This window comes from Panthera tigris, chromosome B1 (genome assembly GCF_018350195.1).
Source record: "Panthera tigris isolate Pti1 chromosome B1, P.tigris_Pti1_mat1.1, whole genome shotgun sequence".
Classification (NCBI taxonomy): Eukaryota; Metazoa; Chordata; class Mammalia; order Carnivora; family Felidae; genus Panthera; species Panthera tigris.
Genome location: NC_056663.1, coordinates 102815989 through 102835166, shown reverse-complemented (window position 1 = coordinate 102835166; position 19178 = coordinate 102815989). Strand labels below are relative to the sequence as shown.

The 19178-nt window shown below is 40.6% G+C and overlaps 1 protein-coding gene across 5 annotated transcripts in view; it reads right to left on the bottom strand.

Annotated features, from left to right (window-relative positions):
- The window catches only part of PRDM5 (PR/SET domain 5), a 204331-nt gene extending 189405 nt beyond the window's left edge, over positions 1-14926 (bottom strand). For 3 of the 5 annotated variants that reach the window (XM_042983975.1, XM_042983979.1, XM_042983976.1), the window contains exon 1: positions 14599-14926. In XM_042983975.1, coding sequence (XP_042839909.1) covers positions 14599-14691 — 93 coding nt within the window. In that variant the 5' untranslated portion in view covers positions 14692-14926. The remainder of the gene's footprint in view (positions 1-14598) is intronic. The other 2 variants (XM_042983978.1, XM_042983974.1) reach the window with 2 other exon arrangements.
- Between the last annotated feature and the right edge of the window lie 4252 nt (positions 14927-19178).

The following is a 19178-nucleotide window of genomic DNA, read 5'->3' as shown; positions in this document are numbered from 1 at the left end:
AGGGGAATGGGAAAAGGGAGACTGTTAAAAGATTTGAAAGACCTAACCAAATGTAATAGGTGGTCCCTGATTAGATCCTGGTTCAAAACAAACAGCTATAAGAACACTTTGGAGACAACTGGAGTAGTTTGAGTATGGGCTGGAATTAGATGACATTAGGAAATTACTGTTATTTTTGCTGGATGTTAAAATGATATTATGGCTATTTAGGAGAATGTCCTCCACAGAAATATTGAGGGAAAAAAATCGTCATAATGTCTGTAATTTACTTTGAAATGCCTCAGTGAATAAAAAAATATATACATATTGATGAAATAAATTATATTAAAGTGAATCAATCTGCAGTTGAGTCATTCATATGTGAAATAATGACAATTTTTCACAGAAGGAGTCTAGGGTCCCCACTTAGAACATAATTATATTTCCATGTTACACTCCTGTTCATGTGTTGTTCTTATAGTACAATTAGGCCTTCAACACAGTATGTTTCTAAAAAGTTCAGGATGAAAAATATCTAATCTTCTTTCCCCACTGTGACTGAGCAGAGGCAAGTTGCCTTGCTATATATCCATACTCCTTAGTACTAGAATGCTGACCTTTTGTTGAGGGTACTAATATACATAGGTAGAAAAACTATACTCACCAGCTTCCCATTTAGATAGGGAAGAGAGCTAACAATATGCAAGCAAAGATCATTGTATGAACCTACCACAAAGGCTCTTAAATGAGAGCTAAGTCAGCTGGCAAGAATACCCTTGGGCCTTGGTTACTTCTTCTCTCTCCCCACTGATAATAAAAGCATGATAGCTGGGGCTAAAGCAGCCATCGTGAGGCCAAGAGGACACAAAGACTTCCACCCCAACACTTTAAGCCACTGAACTGATAGCAGTAAATGCCTAAGTGCCAACTTCTTATTATAGGGAGAACTTAATCCCCAAGGTTCAGATTCCTATAGTTGTCCCTATTACTCTCAGCTGATATAGCGAATGTCAAGGAAAAGAAACACACCAGTGCCCAAGACATAACAGAATCATTCTTTATGAAATGAGTCCCTTATAAAATAAATGCGAAATGGGAAATGCAGCAGAACTGTGAGGAAGAAGAGATTCTGAGTATATGGTGACCTGTACGCACCACCTTCCCCTTATCTCCAACCCTAAGCTACTTTCATCTTTTGAGCAAAACAACTGCCACTAGCATGTACAGCCAACGGGACATAAGTGAAGCCTTAGGCTCTGGCAAGTTACTGGTGTGAGGCATTCTCTCCAGTGGACTTAGTAATAAAGTGGAAAACAGCAGAAGAGGGCTGAGGACCGGACACTAGGGAATGCTGAGAAACGTTTGAAAGTCAGAGATGGGGAAGGGGGCCACAGCCCACAGTCTTTCCATGCTCAGCAGTCCAGGAAAGTCCAAGGAGACAAGAGAGCAAAGGAACAGGGAACTGACAACCTATCTGCCCGGGCAGGCTCATGGTGACAGAGACCCCTTGCCTAGAGGGAAGGGCTGACATCATAGAGGGCTCTCTAATTACCGCCCTTAGGCTTTGACAAAACAACCAAGGCAGACTGCCTAAACAAAGGGGCCCAGCTGCCTGAGAGAGAACAATCAGGCAGAAAAATGAGAACCATACTCTGTAAAATAGAACTTCTACAGGAGGCAGAATCATTAAGAGAAATACCTTAACTACATAAGGGAATTTAAGGACATTCAAGTAGAGCACTCAAAAAAAATAATAACAACAACAACAACAACAACAAAACACACTTTTAAGAGTGAAAAAAGAAACATGATTTTCCAACTAAATATGTTTAGAGAATGAGTTGAAAGAGAAATGCAATAACCTGAAAATCACTTACCCAGCAGGAAGTCCTTTACAGTCAGGTGGAAGGAGAGCTACCTGATGATATACACAGATTCAAAGAGCATATTATCCACATGGTGATGAGAAAAAGAATCACAAAAAAGTCTCTAACTAAAAAATGAACCAGAGCAAAGGAAAGAAGATGGCAGAAGAAAAGGAGGAGCTGGTGTGTATACACACAAAATTAACAACTAACAGAGTGTGTAGACTATATAGGCTCTAACTAACAACTCTTCAACCAACGGGGATATACTCTTAAAAGAAATTCTATTAAATAACACACCATTTCATCCAAACTTAAGGGCTGTTGGGGAAGGATGGCAGGAAGGCAAAAGCATCCCAAAAGCTGCTGGGGTGAAGGTGGGCAATGGGCGGAGGGAAGGAAAGGGGAAATGGGACATCTTGTAGAAGAAATTGTGTGTTTTTGTGGGAAAACATAGTTGAGTGCTAGGCATCAGACAAAAAAAATCATATCCATCTGATTGTGAAAGAGGGAAAAAGTAAATCACTAATGGAAAAGAATATAACTAACATAGTAATCAGAAGAAAGAAAGGAATGAACAGTGACTTGAACAGACTGCAAAATAAGGAAAATTTAAAAATAAGTTACAACAATACAAAATAAGTAATGAGAATAAAGAAAGACAACAAGAATGAAATCAGTTCTATCAGCTATTATGCTAAATATGAAGGAATTAAATTCCTCATTAAATGAGATTATAATATTGCATTATGAAATATAATCTAGCTACGTGATTACAAAAGATAAAACAAAATGATAAAAAATGACTTTAAATGGGTAGACAAAGAAAGGCAATAGTGTCAATATCAGACAAGAATTAAATTAATGGCTGAATGCACTAAACAGAATAAAGCAGAACATTATATAGTAATAAAAAATACATTCATGAAGAAGATCTAACAGGGAGAAAAGAGAAGTTTAAAAATACTAAAAATGCACAAACTTCCAGTTATAAAATAAGTCATGGAGATAAAAAGTACAGCATGGGGAATATAGTCAATAATATTGTAGTAAAGTTGCACAGTGGTAGTGACTATATTTATCGTGGTAAGTAGTAAGTCATGTACAGAATTGTTGAATCAGTATGCTGTATACCTAAAACTAATATAACATTGTATGTTAATTATATTTCAATAAAAAATGATTAAAATGGCCAGTTTTAGGTTATGTATATTTTTAAAAAATAATTAAAAACTTAACTAACTTTTCACCAAAATACATATGTATTATATAATACATATAGCATATATATATGTGTGTGTGTGTGTGTGTGTGTGTGTGTGTGTGTGTGTGTGTTGTGTGTGTGCATGAAGAACTAGAGTGGGAGATTTTAAAACCTCTCCTTCAATACTGGACAGATTTATTAAGTAATAAAGATAATAAGTAAGAATATTTTTAAATGCCATTAATTTTAAAACTTAAGTTAAATATCCACCAAGGATTTGAAAAGGGTATCCCTCCTACCCTACCAATCCGAAAGGCCAATAAACCACAAAATCCTAACTTTTCTTGAGGAGAGCACTGGCTTAGCTGCTGCCACAGATCACAGAATGCACAGCCGCCAGTCACCACACAAGCAGGTAAGAAATCAACTAACGCTTTAACAGCTAAAGGTACATGTGAGACAGCCTGCCCTTACAGAACCAGTGGAAGCCCCAGACATAAGCAGAGTTCACACACACGTGCAGAGTCTTCTCCAAAGATCTCCCATACAAGAAAGATTGGGGGACAGACAGGAGAACAGTCTCCCTCAGGGATGCAAGCATGCAGGAGCGAAACAGCATACGCTACAAGAATGACACAACACTCCACACCTCCTGCCCTGCCCTTTCTTCCACATAAGGAAAAGCCTTTAGGCACAGCAAGGGAAGCAGCACACTGTCACCTCTAGGACACAAATAAAGATCCATTGCTGCTAGAAGAAGGGCAGGAAGTAATGCAGGCTCAGGAACTTATACCACAACCATCAGAGGACTCCTACCTTTGCAGAAGGGACAAGAAACACTCCCCCAGCAAAACACCAAATAAAACAAGGCGAAAGTTTGGCTCCTATGGAGAAGAGGTAGGAATGCTGAGAAGGCACAACTCCCAGGGCTCAGACTGATAAACCCTGGATAAGAATGAAGCTGGACCAAGATAGAGAATCTCAAAAAACAATACATAGCGGTCTACTACTGATAAGAAGGGGAAGAGCAAGGCAGCATGGTGAAAACCCTCTATGGTTTAGGCATTCAAGGACAAAAGAGAGCTGAGAGTTGGGGCACCTGGGTGGGTCATTCAACTAGGCATCCGACTTCGGCTCAGATCATGATCTCATGGATTGTGGGGTTGAGCCCTGCCACAGGCTCAGGGCTGACAGCTAGGAGCCTGGGACCTGCTTCAGATTCTGTGTCTCCCTTTCTCTCTGCCCCTTCCCCACTCACTCATGTGTGCTCTCTCTCTCTATCAAAAATAAAAACAAGAACATTTAACAAAAAAAGAGAGAGAGAGAGAGCTGAGAGTAGAACAGAAACACTGAGAAAAACCTTGAGCACTCTAGCCACCCCCAGTACAAGGTAACTCTAGAAGGATCTAAAGCCTGTGATATATTGAAGGTAACAACAGCAACAAAATAATGCAAACCCATTTTAGCTCCTAACTAGATTGATCCAAATCCCCAGACTGACCAAAAAAAAAAAAAAAAAGGTGTAAATAGCATAAATGCTATTTACTGCACTCTTGATAGTTTCACACATGATGCTGGCATTCAATCAAAACTATGACATACAAAAAAGCAAGGAGAAAAAAAAACATTGTTCAGAAACAAAGCAAGCAATGGAACCAGATTCAGAGATGACACAGATGTTGGACTTATCAGATAAGGACTTTAACAATAACTATGTCTACTTTGTAAAAGAATCTACTAGAGGGGTGCCTGGGTGGCTCAGTCAGTTAAGTATACGAACTCTTGATTTTGGCTCAGGTCATGATCTCATGGTTTGTGAGTCTGAGCCCAGCATCAGGCTCTGAGCTGACAGTGAGGGGCCTACTTAGGATTCTCTCTCTCTGACCCCTCCCCGTTGATGCTTGCTCTCTCTCTCTCTCAAAATAAATAAATAAATAAACTAAAAAATAATAATAATAACCTAATAGAAAAGGCAGTTGACATGCATGAATATAGGGAAGATTTCAGCTGAGACATGTCAACTATAAAATGGAGAGTCCAGTGGAAATACTAGAAATAGAAATCACAATATCAAAGATGAATTCCTTTGACAGACTCACCAGGAAACTTGGCACAGCTGAGAAAAGAATCAATAAAATTGAAGATAAGGAAAAAGAAATTACCTAAACTAAAACACAAAGTAAAAAAGAAAAAAAAGCATAGAAAAAGCAGAGCAAAGCATATAAAGGCTGTTGACATACTATTCTATCAAATGGTCTGACACACATGTAATTGGAGACCCAGAGGAAAGATTATACCAGAAATAAAATGTGAAGAGATAATGTCCACGGATGTTCAAAAAATAATAAAAGACATCAAACCACACATAAAACCAAGTTTTTTTAATCAAAGACACATACTTAAATTTCTAAAATTCAAAGAAAAGTAGAAAAATCTTGAATGTAGACAGAAGAAAAAGATATTATGTACAGAATGTAAGACTTACAGCAGACTTTTTGTCGGAAACTACGTAAGCCAAAAAAAAAAGAAAGAAAGAAAAACAAATAAGCAACATCCATAATGTAGTGGGGGGCGGGGGGCTGTCAACCTGAAGAACATAGCAAAATACTCTTTCAGACATGCAAAAGCTGGAGAAATTCATTGGCAGCAACTTATGCTACTAGAAATGTTCAAAGAATATGGTTCAGGCATGAGGAATATGATCCCAGACAGTAACTTAGTTAAAAGCAAAGAAATTAAGAGCTCCAGAATGTTAAAAATATATAATAAAGACAATCTTTCTGATTTTTAATTGCTCTAAAAGTCAACTGATGATCAAAAGGGAATATAGCAGAAATGTAAGGTTTATAGCATAAAATAAAATAGCTGAAAATAGTGGCATAAAGGATGGGAAGGAGGATATGCAGGTACAACAACTGTATCTCACCACCTCTTTGACATCTCTCTCTGTTGTCTAACAGAAACCTCAAAATCAACATGCCTTTGGGGTGCCTCGTTGGCTCAATCGGTTAAGCCTCTGACTTGATTTTGGCCCAGGTCATGATCTCACAGATCTTCAATTAGAGCCCCACATCAGGCTCTGCACTCTCAGCCAAGAGCTTGGGATTTTTCTCTCTCCGTCTCTCTCTGTTCCTCCCCTGTTCACACTCTCTCTTCTCTCAAAAATAAATAAATAGAGGCACCTTGGTGGCTTGGTCGGTCAGTTTAGCATCCAACTTGGCTCAGGTCGTGATCTCTTGGTTCATGAGGTCGAGCCTCACATCGGGCTGCTGTCAGTGCAGAAGCCCACTTCAGGTCCCCTGTCCTCCTCTCTCTTCGCCCCTCCCCAACTTGCGAGCACACACGCACATGTGTGTGCTCTTTCTCTCTCTCCTGCTCAAAAATGAATAAACATTTATAAAATAAACAACTTGAGTTCCTGATCCTCCCCCTTCAAACCTGCTGCAGCCACAATCTTCCCCATCTCAGTTGCTGGCTGACAATACAACCCTTCCAATTTCTCACACTAAAATCCTTGGAATCATCTTCAGATCTTTCCCCTTCTTTCACCCTTATTCCACCAGCATACTCTGTCACTGCTATCTTCAAACTACACTACCAGCATTGCCACCATGTTGGTCTAAGCCACCATCATCTCTCACCTGGATCACTGCAACAGAATCCTAACAAGTCTTCTAAGTTGCACACTTGCCCTGTGGCCATTCTCAGAAGGACCCTTGATAAACTCAAGTCAAATCATGTCAAAACCCTGCAGTGGTTCCCCATTTGACTCAAAGAAAAGTAGACACCTTTGCAATGGCTTGAAAGAAAGAAATGTGGCCCTTAGTAGGCTTCCCTTCATTAACTGACCTCCTCCCCTAGTACTCAGCCCCAGCTCACTCCCTTCCAGCCTCATTGGCCTCCTTGTCCTGGGACACAACAAGCAAACACCCATCTTAGGACCTTTGCTCTCGCTGCTGCCTAGAATGCTTGTCCCCTACAAATGTGCCATCCTGTAAGTCACTGCCCAAACCTCCCTTGCCTGGTGAGCACTAACTGGACCACCTATTTATAATAACATCCCCACACCCACATCCAGGCACTCTGCCAAGTTATCGATACCCGGCTCTACTTTTTCTTTTTTCCTTAGCACTTACCACATTTTAACAGAGTATAAAGTTTATCTAATATGTTCATTGTTTAGATTCTGTCTCTTCTCACTAGAATGCAAGCTCCACAACAGACAGAATCTCTATTTTGTTCACTACTGAATTCATAGGACAGATTTTGGTGAAGAAGATATATCTTGAATAATAACTATGTAAAACAGACCCGAATAGGGGCGCCTGGGTGGCTCAGTCGGTTAAGCAGCCGACTTCGGCTCAGGTCATGATCTCGCGGTCCGTGAGTTCGAGCCCCACGTGGGGCTCTGTGCTGACAGCTCAGAGCCTGGAGCCTGTTTCAGATTCTGTGTCTCCCTCTCTCTGACCCTCCCCCATTCATGCTCTGTCTCTCTCTGTCTCAAAAATAAATAAACGTTTAAATAAATAAATAAATAAATAAATACCCGAATAAGTGGAAATTGTGGCACACTGACAGCATAAAATATATTCAGTCATTAAAAATAATCAATCACAGGGGCACGTGGGTGGCTAAGTCGGTTAAGCATCCGACTCTTGGTTTCAGCTCAGGTCATGATCTCATGGTTCAGGAGTTTGAGCTCTGCATCAAGTTCTGCACTGACAGTGCAGAGTCTGCTTGGGATTCTCTCTCTTCCTCTGTCTGCCCCTCCCTCGCTCTCTCTCTCTCTCAAAATAAATAAAACATTAGTAAATAAATACATACATAAATAAATAAATATTAAAATAATAAATGACAGCCAAAGTAGATTACTTGAAGGGATTTCCATTAAATACTGTTGAATGAGAAATGCTGGATGATGAAATGAGTTTACTCTTTTTCTCATTTTTGTGAAATAATTTTTTTAAACTATATGAGTTGATGTGTGTCTGGATGGTAGTATATGAGCATGGACACAGCACTTTATCAGTATAGAGGAAAAAAATTTTTTTTCAGTGAAAAGGATATATGGAATTATCTGAGTTCAAATTGATTAATCCACTTATTATTAATATAACTTTCCTCAAAATCAGCCCCCTCATCGATAAAACAAGGATAACAATGGCAGTATAAACCTTGCAGGCTTCTGGTAGGACTTGAATATGAACTGTGTGATGCATTCAGTGACTACTGTCTCTGTCATTCACCTTTCTGTCACTAGCAACTAGCCCAGTGAGTGCCTAACAATTTCAGGGGCTCAATAAATATTTGTTGAAAAAATTAACCACAGCTATTATTATCTCACACACAAAAAACAAAATGTGAAGTTTCAGAGAAAACATCCGTTTAAGTGGATTAGTTATATATTTTAAAATCTGTAACAACACCAGGATATACAAAGCTGCTTTGAGTCTCTATCCTAGAGTATAAATGTGTAAACAGAAAAGAGATAGCACACATGGCAGGCATCAATGGTGATGATTTTCCCTCTGATTATGTTTCCAGGTTAGTTATCATCAGCCACCAGGAAATATAAGCAAACGTTCACTGGCAGAATTCTAGCTCTAGCATAAAGATCCATTGTTTCTTCATGAGATTCACCTTCCAAGCTGCTCAACAAAACACTTTATTCCGCAAAAGCTCATCTCCTTATATTAACATTTATGCACGGTGATTGTTCCTCTATGCTTTTACTTACTTTTCTTTTTTTTTTATTTTTTTAATGTTTATTATTGAGAGACAGGGACACAGAGTGCGAGCAGGGGAGGGGCAGAGAGAGGGGGACACACATAATCTGAAGAAGGCTCCAGGTTCTGAGCTGTCAGTACAGAGTTCAACGTGGGGCTTGAACCCACAAACCACGAGATCATGACCTGAGCCAAAGTCGGACACTTAACCAACTGAACCACCCAGGTGCTCCCTTACTTTACTTTTCAGGGTACCTCTTTCCCATATGGTTTTCTAACCCTATACAACTTATTTTTTTGTTTTTGTTTTTGTTTTTTAGCTTATCTTAACTTTCATAAACTCAGATTTGAACTTTACTTCAGGTATTTTTCACTGGGATTTGACTCATTGAATGTCTCTACTGCAAATCCCTCAAAAAGAACCAAAGTGTTTGCCTTGGTTTGAAAGAGAGGGCGCTGGTATCACGGAAGACATGGGAGCTTGAGAGGCAGCTGTTAGCCGCAAGACTCCATGTGAAGCTTCTCTGGGCTCTGGTGTCATCATTTGTAAAATAAGAATGTGCACATTAGCTTACTTCTGAAGTTCTTTTTCTACTTCCCACGAACATACTTTTTCCTACTTTTTGTAAGGGAACCACTCATTTGGGTTTTATTGCACGCCAACTCTGAAGATCTCACCAGAATCAATACTGAAAACAAGGCATTATATTCATCAACATGGTAGATCTGCAATGAATACATTTTATCAGGATCAGTATGTGGGGAACAACTCACCCCAGTTAGTTATCGTAACACGTTCCACAGAATCCAGGCCAAGAATTATAATTTGGAGCCCAGGTAAGATAGTAATGGCCCACCAAAAATATTTACATCCTAATTCCCAGAATCTGTAGGCTACCTTTACTTTACCTGATATAAGAGACTGTGCAGATGTAATTACATTAGGGATCCTGAGATGGGGAGATTATCCTGGACTACCTGGGTCAGCCCGATCCAACCACAAGGGTCCTTATAAGAGAAGCCAGGAGGGTCAGAGTAAGAGAAGGAAATGTGACCACAAAAGCAGAGGTTGGAAAGATATAGAGCAAAGGAATGACCAAAGGAATGTGGGCAGCCTCCAGAAAACTGCAAAAGGAAAGGAGGTAGACTCGAGAGACTCTGGAAGGAACCACTCTGTCCACTCATTTTAGATTTATATTCTCCAAAACCATAAGATAATAAACTTATATTGCTTTAAGCCACTAAATTTGTGATAATTTGTTCCAGCAGTAACAGGAAACGCATACCCCAGCACTGCCAATAAGTTTTGTCCAGAAAAGTAGTTGTATATAAAATCCTACGGTATCTGACGAAGTTTGAACTAGGAACACGTGTTTGTTCATGAGAAAGGCAAAGTATAGTGGGACACTGCCCTAGGGTTCATGGACACAGGATGGCACTCAGGAGCCACTTGGGCAAGAAAGCACAAGATTGAGAAGGAAGGGAGCAAGGAACAGAGCTTCCCAGGGGGGTCAATGCAGTTGCTGGTGTGTAGACAGGTGTCGGCAATGCTATTTACTGCTTCTACTGGAATTAGGGGACCAGAAATCTGGGAGAGACATTTTATTTCATTTATATTTAGTTATTTCCTTTTCAGCTTTTCCTCAGCCTTCCTGTTAATCTTTGGTTGTTTTTAAAAATATAAGCCCAGTTCAACTACACTACGCTTACACAGGTTACAGGGCTTCTAGATATAAAGGAAAATAACTACATATCTGATCTGGTAAAGTTTTAGCCTGCTAGTGAAGAATGAACTGGAAAGAAGAAAAAGTTAAACGTCAGCATAAGGACAATTGCAAACATTTTGACAAAAAGTAATTATCCACCAAGTGTGCAATCTGTAACTGGGGATAATAATAAGCCTTCAAAGACTGTTGTACAATAAAATGAGATAGCATACACAAGTACACAGTAAACAGAAAACCCAAAATTCATACTGTGCGCTTGTGTGTGACACTTTCAGGCTGCCGACCCAACAGTGTCCTCTGTGTAAGGTGGTGCTTCAATGGAAATATTTAAACAACTCCTATGGGGCACCTGTGTGGCTCAATTGGTTAAGCGTCCAACTCTTGGTTTTGGCTCCGGTCATGATCTCACAGTTTCCTGAGTTCGAGCCCTGCACTGGACTCCCCAATGACAGTGCACATCCTGCTTGGGATTCCCCTCACCCCTCCCCCACTCATGCTGTCTCTGTCTCTCTCAAAATAAATAAACTTAAAAAACAAAAAATAAAAAAAATAAACAACTCCTTTGTCTGCAATATGGCCTGTCACAAGGTCTAGCCCTTAAAGGACTGTTTCAATTTTTTTTATAATTTTTTTTTAATGCTTATTTTTGACAGAGAGAGACAGAGCATGAGCAGGGGAGGGGCAGAGACAGAGGGAGACACAGAAACCAAAGCAGGCTCCAGGCTCTGAGCTGTCAGCACAGAGCCTGATGCAGACTCAAACTCCCTAACACGAGATCATGACCTGAGCCGAAGTTGGGTGTTTAACCGACTGGGCCACCCAGGCACCCCAGAAGTGTCCACCTTATTCTAATTATTAGCAATTTGCAATGTGTATAACTTTGAATGAACTCAGGTCTCCTTTTTCTACTCAAGGGCTTTCCAATAGTCTCATCCATTCTTTCTACAAGAACAATTCATGGCTTACATAGAAACAGCTACGAAAGGACATTCTCTTCATCCAACCTCTAATTTCCATAATGGCAAGAAAAGGAAAGGAGGTCCTTTCCTTTTCATCTTATTCTCACTATGAAAATTTTCTACAGAAAGAGAGAAAGAGAGAGAGCTTGTGAGACAGCACAAGCTCAGGCCTGCAAAAATAGATTATTGCCAAGGAAAAACCTAATAGGGCTAAGGTGGAGTCGGGCATTAGGTGATTCTATTGCAGGGAACTCACTCTGGCAAACACTGCACAAAAAGGAGTTGACCTAAAAAAGGATTAAGGGGTCCCATTGTTAAGAAAAAATCAAATTGACCTGATGAATGTAGAGGGAGTGGAGTCTCTAGAAAGATCCCACAATGTCAGTACCAGTCTGGATTAGCTTCTATGAATTTGAAATCAATAGATGGCTTTAGTTGCAATTGTTTTTTTTTTCTTTCTTTCTTTTATTTATTTATTTATTTATTTATTTATTTATTTATTTATTTTTGAGAGACAGCACAAGCAGGGGAGGGGGAGAGAGAGAGAGACAGAGAGACAGAGATAGGAGACCCAGAATCTGAAGCAGGCTCCAGGCCCTGAGCTGTGAGCCCGACGCTGGGCTCGAACCCATGAACCACGAGATAGTGACCTGAGCCGAAGTTGGACACCACCCAGATGCCCTGCAATTGGTTTTTTTGTGTGTGTGTTTTTTTGTTTTTATTGAAACAGAAGTGTTATACAAGCATGTGTGTTATAAAAGTGTGACAAAAATTTGTTATTTCTAACATATAAAGTGATATATTCCAAAACTTATTCAGAATAGGGAATATGAAAAGTTTAAGGTCTTTGCTGAAATACAGTCTTCTCAGACCCCTTGATCCTTGACTTATGGCCAGAAGGCCCATTAAAGGTAACGTGGGAAATATTTAATAATCAAGAAACTACACACAAACAGGTAAGGACATTCAGCTTTGACTTTACCATTCAGCTAAAATCTGCTATTCAGCTTCAGCTTCGTCCTCAGCCTTTGGAAGGCAAAGGAACTGAAAACTAATTCAGGGTTATTTCTGGCATCAGTGAACCTGTCCATGATTGATGACCTTTTGATTGAGTATCTTGTGATCATAACTAAATTATGTCACTAATAGTAGGACATCTGAATTCAATGCAAACATCTGCATATTCACTTGAAATATAGATAAGCATTCTAGATGTGATCGGGATGAAAAACTCTGTGTTTTACATGTTGAAATTGTAAGAGCCAGGAAAAGATAAGTGTCTATTTAGTACTGCAATAATAAAATAGACTAACATATGGTGATTTGGGAAGCTGTTCATTCTATACCCAAAAATAATAAAAAATGTCCAAATAACTAAATACATGGAAAAATAAGTTGGAATTTATAAAAATATCAAAAGAAAGTACATTGGCTAGCTGTTTCTAAAGCCTAAATAGTAATATAAGACACAATATAGGGATTATGTAATAATTCTAATTATTTGTATAACTTCTTAATTTATAACTATTAATAACAATAAACAAAATAATGTTTAAGAATTGTGTTTACTTTTTAATTAATTAAATTTAGGCCTGAGACTTTCATGAAAAATACATTTGGGAATTTTCTAGATGCCGTGAGAAAGGATTAAAAGCAGAATTTCAACTTCTGCTTTGAACGAATGTGGACGCTGACATTTACCTATTTGACAAAAACATCTATTCAGTTCATCTCAAATTCAGATAAAGTGTTTACTCCTGGTTTGCACCTTTGAGCATTCTTCCAAACTCCCATTTGAAAAAGTAAGTATGGGGTTGGCTTCTTCCAGTTTTATCCTGGGAGATGCTTATAGGTCATGTTGTCAAGGAAGCCCTCTGAAGCACTGATCTTTCTTCCCCCTTTCTGATTTATACTCAGATGAAAAGCATCCTGGTGTCTCTGGGTGCATTCTGTGACCCTCTTGCTAGCATACCTTTCCTAAACAAGCCTGCTCTTGCCCAAACCTCGTTTTCAAAATATCTGTTCGGTGCGAGTGTGAACTTGGTAGGGATAGATCTGGAAAGAACATGAGCTTTGGACCTAGAAGCCATGGGTTTGAAGCCTCTGCACGAAATTTAACTGTGCATTACTTTTGGTTTTTTTCGTCTCTTACATGAGGATTAATACTGTTCTCAAGGGAGCTGTGCTGATGACGTTACTAATGTAGATAAAGTTCCAGAAAGTGGCCTTGACACAAAGTATCTGCTCAATAAACGGTGGCTCTCGTTACCCTGGGCATTTTACCACTGGCTTTGTGGTTCCAGATTGTACACATCCTGTGAAATGGCTGTAACACGTGTCTCATCAAATCCAAAAGTTTGTAATTTTCCAGTTATCTCTCCTCCTAGGCCTTTGTTTTCAACATCCAACATTTCCAGGCCGTTCCCCCATGCATAGTGCAACGTGCCTGCCTTGCTCATTTGTCTCTAAACTTCTGGAAAGAGAGATCTAGTCAGAGAAAATGCAAAGGCAGAGAAAAAAAGATCAGAGATTCTACGATTATCGAGTTGTCACCTCCCAGAATACACACAACACATCTTGGAAGCAAGGAAAGAACTTCTGAGTGTGTGAATGAGATTCCAAAACCTGTTTTGAGCTTCCCTCGGGATGACCCCCTCCCAAACCCTATAGCGAGAGCGAGGCGCTTCCGACCACATTTCCAATCACCCTAAAGGAAGAAAGGCGGCGGCGGGGCTGCGTGCGCGCCTGTGAAGACACCCGCCCACGCGCGGCTCCGCCAACGCAAAGACGCAGCTCACTCCCAGCACCGAGGAAGAGGGAGGCTCCATCCGGACTCACTTCCTGCAGGGGAAAGGAAAGACCTCTTGGTGCAGGGCGGCCCGCGGCAGTTCCGCCCCTGGACCGGCCGAGAGCAGAGCGCGCCCCGCAGGCACTTACGTGGCGCTGCCCGCTCGGGAGACGCGGCAGGCGAAGGCCGCCCCGTCGGCCCCGGCCTTCCCGCGGGGGTCCCGGTCGGCCCCGGCTAGGGGCGACGGCAGGGACGCCCGCAGAGCCCCCAGCCCTGAGGAGGGGCGACCCCGGGAGGCGCACAGAGCGCGGCAGGAGCAGGGGCGCGCAGGCTGCCGCCGGGTCACCCACCTTTCTCACTCTGCGGGCCGTGTAGAGCCCCATCCCGTCCTGAACCCGGGAGGACTTCAGGGAGAACCTGTCCGGCACGTACATGCCCAGCATTTTCCCGGCCGCGGCCGCCGCCGCCTCGCTCAGCACCAGCGCTCTGCGCCCGGGAGGAGACACATCGAAATTTGGGGTGCTGGGTGGAGGGGAGAGGCCGGCAGGGAAGGAGGAAATGGAGTTTTCCTCCCAGAATCCCCACCTCCCCGCCGATTCCAGGATCCCCCGCGGCTCAGCCCCTCCTAGTCCCGGGTCTGGCTCAGCCCGGAGCCGCCGCGGCCGCTGCTGCCATTGCTGCCGCGGGGGCGCGGGGGGCGCGGGCCGGGGCGCTGCGGTCTCAGAGACGCCGCGCGCTGATTGGCCCGAAGTTGGCGGCTCGCACCCGCGCCGGGCGCGGAGCCGAGAGCGGAGCTGACCTCTGGGCCTCAAACCCAGAGGCCGGCGAAAGGAGAGGACCAGCCTGCTCCCCGCGTCCAGCGCCGCAGCTTCGAGACCCGCCCTTGTCCAGCTCTGGGTTTTGCCGCGCTGAACTAGTTCTAGTTGGGAAATTGTACTGTTTTTAGATGCAAAACGAAATGGTCCGTGACACAGCTGGGGGCATCCTCCAAAACAATTTTATGGAGTTCCAGACTCTGAAAGTATGCTTATTGCCCGACTACTGAAAACCAACCCTGAGGACTAGGAAATTTGGGTCCTTGCATTGTTTTTTTCATGCTTGTTTCAGGGATTTGAACTCGTAGGGGATCAGTAAGTATGGTGATTAACGTACAGGGAACGGGGGTGTACACAGTCTGCAACTAATCCATTTCAAGTTAATTCAAAATTTGTCGCGAACAATTTAAATATTTAAATCCAGTAGAAACTAGTTCTTGTATGGTGCTGTAACCCAGAGAAAGTGCTTACACTTCACAAGATACACCATTTCTGAATCCTCTCTTGCTTGGAAATCACCAGACCTGTGATAGATCTTCAGACATAAACCGAGGAGATGGGAGAAGGGAAAGCCCAAACAGCAGAACCCAGTATCGCAGGATGACAAAAGTCTTGTTTCACTGTTTTTTATAAAGTTAGGTATTGCAGTGTGCTCAGACGAAATTTGAAAAGGCGTTTGGTTGTTTTTTTGTTTTGTTTTGTTTTTCCCTTTAAGACAAGCTAGGAGTTTCCTATTCATTTCTTTTGATGGTCTTCATAATTTTCTAATCTGAGGTCTTTGGAAATCCATTTGATGTTCCTTGTAAACCGTTAAAAATCATAATAATTTTGATAACATTAAAGACCACACTGTTAGAAAATAAAATTCAACTAAACAAATTTTAAAGATTTTATTGGGTTCATTCACCAATCCATGAGTGGGGCAGCATCCAATCTGACAAATAGAAAAGAGCTCAGAGAAGCTGTACTAAATGAAAAATTCTTACGGGTAAAAGGAAGCAGGAACAAGGAAATTATACCAAACAAAAAAGCAGATTGGCTGTTGCAAGGTTACTTTCTTTTAAGTGATGGCAGATGTCTCTGGCAGATCTAGTGCTTGGTCATCAGGCAACTCCTGATAACTGGTTTAAAATTACATTTCTAGAAGAGCCAAAGCTAATTAAGTTGCATCTCAGTTTGGTAACATGGGACTTAGCATAAGTAACTCCATTTTGAGCCTGTTGGCTTGTTGTTACCAATGCACAACCATGGAAATGATTTCTGTTTCTTGGAGACTATAAGAAAAGCCTTGGAACACAAACAGTTCCTAATTTCCTAAGTAGAAGAACTTTATTAAAATCATATAATAACAATATTTGGAGATTTTAAATAATAGAATAAATGATCCTCTTTGAAAAATGTAAGGGTAGGGGCGCCTGGGTGACTCAGTAGGTTAAGCATCCAACTTTTGCTCAGGTCATGATCTCACGGTTCATGAGTTGGAGCCCCACATTGGGCTCTGTGCTGACAGTTCAGAGCCTGGAGCCTGCTTTGGATTGTGTGTCTCCCTCTCACGCTGCCCTTCCCCTGCTCACACTGTCTCTGTCTCTCAAAAATAAATAAATGTTAAAAAAAAAAAAAAAACTTTAAAGAAAAAGAAACATGTAAGCGTAGCTTTGTCAGGGGTAAGAACAATGCCTTAATCAGAGAACATTGCCTTAATCATTCTGAGTTTTGATCCCTTTGACCTACTGTTGAAGATACTATCTAACTTTCTGTACGGGGAAGGAGATGAATCAATAAATAAATACAGTTTACTTGAAGGGAATTTAAAATTAGATGGCCTTGAAACACATAATAGGTATTCAGTAAATATGTCTTGATTAAAAGTCAATTCTAAGGCTAATCCGAGATTTTTCAAACTAGTGAATGAATGGTGAGACTAAATTTCACTTGTGCCCCAAAGAATCTGGACTAAGTCAGTTTTCCTGGGGTTCTTTAAACCAGTGCTATAACCAGGCCAGACCAGGTCCACTGTGCCCAGCTGGACCAGATCACAATCCAGAGGGTGGCCCATGGCATTTTCCCCAGAGCACTCACTCAGTTCTTTGTCAGACCCAGTCTTTCAGCTCTGGCCCTTAAGCCACACTGGCTTTTCAGTCAAAAGCTCTGTCAAGTCTCTTTAGGCACAGAAGTTTCCACAGCTTTTGATCATTAGATAGAAAAAGAAATGTTTTCTGGTCTTGGTCTGACACAACCCTCATTCACTCATGACCCTGGTTTGGCATAGCTCCCTTTTGGTTGCATGCTATGTTTCTGGGGAACAAACTTGTCAGCTTGAGAATGTTCATCTTTCTGAACGTAGGCATCTCTACTAATTAATAAATAGTAAAAAATAAATGTAAAGATAAGTCTGAAATTAATTAAATAAGCTTTCCAGATCTTTTATGAATCTCTGCCAGAGATTTTGTTACAACTGGCACAAACAGTAGATTTCATTAAATAATGCAATGATCTTTTTACCTATGTGATAGAGTGCTCAGAAAATCCACTGCCTAGAACATGGAAACCAGTAATAAAAAGCTCTTAATAATAATCTCTATTACAAGACATAGAAAAGGATACACGTTTGCCAAATCAAAATGCATAATACTGACCGGAAATTTGATTTTGAATCCTGTAAGACAGTAGTTGTACAATGAGTCATTTCTTAGAACTTTAAAAGCTAGAAAGTGACCTTTCAGTATCATCTTTGAAAAACGGGAAATTAAAAGTCTGCTTTATATCAAGAGCTTAAGTCCAGTCTTTAAAAAATAAGTAAGAAAATAAAAATATTGACATCAAAGTACTACCATGTACCTGATTTACTTATTCTAGAAAATATTGCACTATTTTGACCCAAGAGAAATGACTCTAAAAAAACATTTCCCTTTACTTTCAAATTTGGTTCTGAAGGAAATTTTCTTCATGGATATGCCTAAAGTCAACTCTAATTATTGAACTCAAACTTGTGTACTGGAGCAGGCCTTGTTTTTTCATTAGAAGGAAAGACTTGAATTATAATTCCATATTAATTATTTTACCACACATACTGTAGAATTCTCTTGATTGCATCAGTTATTAATGACTATTTCCAACTGTCAAAGTAGAATAAAAGCCTGACAGAAAAAAAAAAAAAAAAAACCACTGAGGGTTATTTGTCTTTTGTTTTCTGAGAGTCAGGATTTTGTAGTGAATGAATATAAAACCAAGTTTCCTGAGCAGAAAAGAATAAAGATTTATTTTTTGTGATTCAAAAAATAATAAAATAAAATCCTGAAAACAAAATCCATAATGAGGTTGTTGACTTCTTGCTCTAAAATCATCTCTCTTTAGCATTGATTGCATTGTAGCAATAGCACCATGAAAAGATGACCCTGAAACCGGAAAAAGCCTGCATATTTAATTTTCCTTAATCTCTTGGTTTTAAGTAATGATACCAAAGACTTGTATGCAGTACCAAAATATAGTCATAAAATCCTTTAATTAGAAAAAAAAAACCTAGAGGTGCCAGCCTGGCTCAGTCAGTAGAGCATGCAACTCTTGATCTTAGGGTTGAGTTTGAGCCCTACATGGGGTGTAGAGATTACTTGAAAAAACAACAACAACAAAACAGCAACACAAGAAAACCTAAAAGTTGTTGAGACTAGAGTAACGCTGTAAAAAAAAAAAAAAAAAAAAACCCGAAGGATAAATCAGTAGTCATCTCACGTCAAAAGTCAATACTATTGTATGGAAAGGTAACAGAAAGCTGAAGAAAAGTGAGAGGAGGGAACCAAGAAGGATAATAGTTTCCATGCACTGAGCCTAGTGCAGAAACCAGAAACCAGGCTAGGTTCTTCATACCCATTATCTTAAAGCCCTAAAAGCCCTACCATAACAGCCTGGCAAAGTAAATTTTATTAGCCCCATTTTACACATAAGGAAACTGAATCCCAGAGAGGTGATTAATCATTCTCAGTTTCAGACATCCATGAACTGGTGGAGGTAATTCAAACCCAGGACTGGCTGATTCCTGTGTCTTGATTCTGTATCCTGCTGATTCAGTTGGCTTCACTTTCCAGTTACACTTCCCATGAGGCTTCAGGAGAGGAGGA